The sequence below is a fragment of the Neltuma alba genome, unplaced genomic scaffold (genome assembly GCF_004799145.2).
Source record: "Neltuma alba isolate B1F8T4 unplaced genomic scaffold, ASM479914v2 tig00012125_pilon, whole genome shotgun sequence".
In the NCBI taxonomy this organism is placed as follows: Eukaryota; Viridiplantae; Streptophyta; class Magnoliopsida; order Fabales; family Fabaceae; genus Neltuma; species Neltuma alba.
Window position 1 is genome coordinate 95,110 of NW_021636677.1, and position 4,401 is coordinate 99,510.

A 4,401-nucleotide genomic window follows, 5' to 3' on the forward strand; every position below is an offset into this window, starting at 1 on the left:
TCCAAATAAGTATGATGATGCATAAAGAAGTAGTAACTTTGCTAGTTAATATAAGAAATAGTTAAGGGCTTAGATTTGATTTTAAATATAAAATCTCAATTCAATTTATTTTCTAAATTTATAATTTTTTTCTTTAAAATATTCATATTGCTTGTAAGGAATTTCTAATAATGAGTAGATTCAATACACAATTGCTTATTCCCACACTAGGAATGTATCATTTCTATTTTCTACTCCATATTTGCTTTTTCCGTAATGATAAGCCTTCTTCCACAAGATTAATAAAGCAAACGCTAAAGATCTTGAAACAAAATCCCACCCACTTTTGCCATAGTCAAAAGACAGAGCTTTACAAATCCTCGTAAAAGCGTGCTTTCTTAGATGAGATCCGTCCAAATTATTTTCATTTGTCGACAAAGTTTCTGTACGAAAAGAATTGCATATGATAAAAGGATAACATTCATTGTCACCCAAATGATCCCCAAGTTGATCACTTTGATGTGGATTCTCAATCACAGAAGAAGCCATTGGATTTAGCAGCCACCCTTAAAGATCATGATAATGTCTTCTACGAAGCTAATAAAAAACAAACGCATTTAGCTGAAATTAATTATACATCATGTTTCACACCGGACAAAAATGAAGAGATGAAAAGCCACTCTGAACTGAATCAGAGATAAGGGGGTAAATAGTTTTTGATATCAAAAAGGAATATTGCCTACAAAAAGCCACGTCACCGTGTCCCATTGCTTTATCTAAAGTCGTTAATCCCTCACAAGCAACTATAAACTAACATGCGACTGATTTTACCAATCAACCCCTGCCTTAATCTATATAGTTACTTTGGGCTTCGTTTTTGCCGGCGTACAGTCAGAGAACTCTTCATCTCAAAGGATCTTATTCAAATGAAGAAGATTCTCGACCATCTGTATTTCTATTTCTTGATAGTTTTAACTTGCAGTGTCTTCTACTGCATCACTTCCTGCCTCCCTTCACTTGTGAAGTTCGTCTTCTTCGCCTTAATTCCCGGTTTTGCCTCTGTCTTACTGAGCTCAAAGATTTTGTTTATCATAGGCAACCTCATCATTTTGGCCATAGTTGTAGACTCCAGAATCTTCTCTCCGCATTCTTCTTCTTCTTCAACCACTCCTGTGTACTTGTATGAGGAACACGTCAATAGCAGCAAAACTCAGTGGCCTCAAATTCGAACTGTCCAGTTCCGGAGATCAAAGAAACAAGAGAAAAATGTTGCAGAGAAGGTGACGAAGATGAAAAGGGAAGAAGAAAGTGGAGAACAAAATGTGGTCTCTGCTTCTGACGAACTCAGCAAAAGGGCTGACGAATTCATCGCAAGAGTCCTCCGGCAGAGGAGGCTTGAACTCAGCCATCTAAAACGTGACGGCTTCTCAGTGGGGTATAATTGAGAATTTTAAAAGTGTAGCGATATGGTGGTTAATACAGTTACTGATGGAAAGGTACCGAGCCCTGTAAATTGCCTAATGGTGTAATTAATTAATAAGCTATGATCAAAGTCTTCCTCAATTCAGCACTTGTCGTTCTGAAGAACTAGTGTAACACTAGTGATTTGACTTTTAATTTAGTTTTAAGTATATGATCTTAAAAATAATCTTTTTATTGCATGATAATTTTAACAAATACATATAATTATTAAGAATATTTTAAAGAAAACAATACATATTTATTATAATAACTAATTTAATAAAAAATTTTAATTTATGTAAATTAGTTAGTTAGTTTTTCTATTAAGCTCGGGGGAATATATAATTAATTTCTGATTCATGGGTGTGAGCAACTTTGTCGTCGAGCAGATTCCCATTTACAAAAGCAGCGAAACAAAGTTACTTTAGCCAACTTTTGGATTTTGAGCACAAACATCTTTTGATTCCCCCGGGGGGGGGGTTTCTAGATTTTCGAGGAGTCTAGCGAGCTTTCGAATCATCTCCCTTATCCTAATGAATGGAACCACAAACGACTCTGGGAACAGTGTCGTTTACGGGTCTGATAATCTCCGTGAGTGAGCGGGCCCGATGCAGGGAGGAAGGAACTCGTTACAGTACAAATCGAAACGTCACCGGACAATAGGCACCGACGCGTTCGCTATCTCTGAGCTACGTGTCGTTTACATGGCATGCATTGGTGCCACCTTGCCTCGCATTCGTCCCTCCTTTGGTCACCTATAAACCCCAGATTTCTTTCATTCTTTCGTATCATTAATCAGATCATTTTCGTTCCTGTTTCTTCTGTTGCTAATTCATGGATCTCATTCACGGTTTCCTCAACCTCGTTGCTCCTCCGTTCACCTTCTTTTCTCTTGCCCTCTTCTTACCCGCCTATTGGACTCTCAAGTTCTTTCTTTGCACCTTGAACTCCATCTTCGCTGAGAATCTCGCCGGCAAAGTTGTCCTCATAACTGGTGCTTCCTCCGGCATCGGCGAGGTAATTTATCCCATGCCCATTTTTTTTTCCCTGTTTGCTAGAATAATCGTGCTGTGTCCATTGCCATCAGCTCCTGTTCAATTTGCAGCATTTGGCATACGAGTATGGCAAAAAAGGTGCTCGTTTAGCACTCTCTGCTCAGAGGGAGAATGCACTTAGGGAAGTTGCGGATAGAGCTCGAGATTTTGGATCTCCGGATGTTATTATAATACACGCAGATGTTTCCAAGGTCGAGGATTGTGCCAGAATGATCGACGAAACTGTAAATCATTTTGGAAAATGTAACACTCTGTCTCTCTCTCTCTCTCTATCTTGCTTTGATGCGAAGTTAGTAGAGAATATTAATCGCAAAATTGTACCTGTTTGCTGAGAATGTTTCATGCAGTGGATCACTTGGTTAATAATGCGGCTGTTGCCACTTCTAAATTGTTCCAAGAAGAAACTGATATCACCAACTTGAGGCCCATTATGGTATGAGGATCTTTTACACATATTTTACTCTGTTTTCTCTTCTCTGTTCTTCAATGTTCTGTCTTGTCTATGTCCTCGCAGGAGACAAACTTCTGGGGTTCAGTGTACACGACTCGTTTTGCTTTACCGCATCTAAAAACCAGCCGAGGGAAAATCGTAGTAATGTCATCTGTGGATTCTTGGATGCCAGCACCCAGAAGAAACGTGTATAGTGTAAGCCATGTCACATAATGCTTTCTGCCCATAAGTTCATCCTCTGCAATTTCTAATACGTGCTATGTTCAGGCAAGCAAAGCCGCTTTAGTCTCCATGTACGAGACATTGAGGGTGGAAGTTGGGTCTGATATGGGCATAACCATAGTAACCCCAGGCTACATAGAGTCTGAAATAACCAAGGGGAAGTACTTGATGGGCGAAGGAAGGGTGGAGGTAGATCAAGATCTAAGAGATGTAAGCGCTATGCATATATATGACATTTCTTGATTGATTTAGGGATTGAGAAAGAAAGGCATAATACTAATAATGGTGATGCAGGTTGAAGTGAGCGCAGTGCCGGTGGGATCAGCAAGTGGGTGTGCAGAAGCAATAGTGAAGAGCGTGGCGAGGGGAGACAGGTATTTGACGGTACCAGGATGGTTCAGGATGTCGTACGTTGTGAAGGTATTGTGCCCAGAACTGGTGGAGTGGGGATTGAGGTTGATGTATATGAGTGGGGATTCGGCCAAGGAAGCATTGAGCAAGAAGATTCTGGACGCCACCGAAGCCAAGAACGTGTTGTATCAGTCTTCCATCCAAAATCCTGACGTCAAGACCGATTGAAATCCATATATATTATGAGTTCGTTTCATCCTGTTTTTCCTGAATGTGTCTACTTGAACCCGTCACATGCTTACTTGCTAGTATTAATATCAGGAATTTAGGATGCAGAACGAAATAAAACCAAAACCGAGACATCTGATGAAAAAGCTCAGGAAGCAATGTAATGTCTGGTTTGAGTTATTTTCGCTGTGCTTCGCCCAAGGGTTCAATGATAATATTTCACTCTACTTTTTCGCCTTCCTTCACTTTAAAAATTAAAAAAAAAAAAAAAAAACCTTGAATGAACATACCTGACTCCTACAACGTTATTAATACAGATTCTAGTTGGTTAATATAACATAGTGAACCAGCTTCAAAAGAAAAGGGAAGATCGAGTTTTATAAAAAAAATGCTGAAGGGGAAAGTCCTTCATAACGAAATTGATTGCTTTTTCTTTCTCTGTTCTTTTTTTTTTTTTGCCGGAAAATTGATTGCTATTTCGCTAAGCCTAGAACTTGAAGGTGCTAATAATGACAATGTTGTTACGAACCGCCCGTGTGTGCAATATCTATATATTTATCTTTTTTTTTTTTTTTGTTGGTAAGAAACGGGGCAAGACGGCTTAAGAACTTCTATTTATTCATCAACTAAAGTGAAAGCGTAGGCAAGAAACAC

At 39.1% G+C, this 4,401-nt stretch overlaps 1 protein-coding gene across 1 annotated transcript; it reads left to right on the plus strand.

Annotated features, from left to right (window-relative positions):
• Positions 1-1,926: 1,926 nt before the first annotated feature.
• Positions 1,927-3,974, plus strand: LOC114723201 (11-beta-hydroxysteroid dehydrogenase 1B-like). Its single transcript, XM_028909357.1, has 6 exons — positions 1,927-2,457; positions 2,546-2,738; positions 2,843-2,928; positions 3,010-3,141; positions 3,214-3,378; positions 3,463-3,974. Exons 1-6 carry the CDS (start codon positions 2,275-2,277, stop codon positions 3,745-3,747), a joined length of 1,044 nt encoding a protein of 347 aa, XP_028765190.1. The 5' UTR covers positions 1,927-2,274; the 3' UTR covers positions 3,748-3,974.
• Positions 3,975-4,401: the final 427 nt, after the last annotated feature.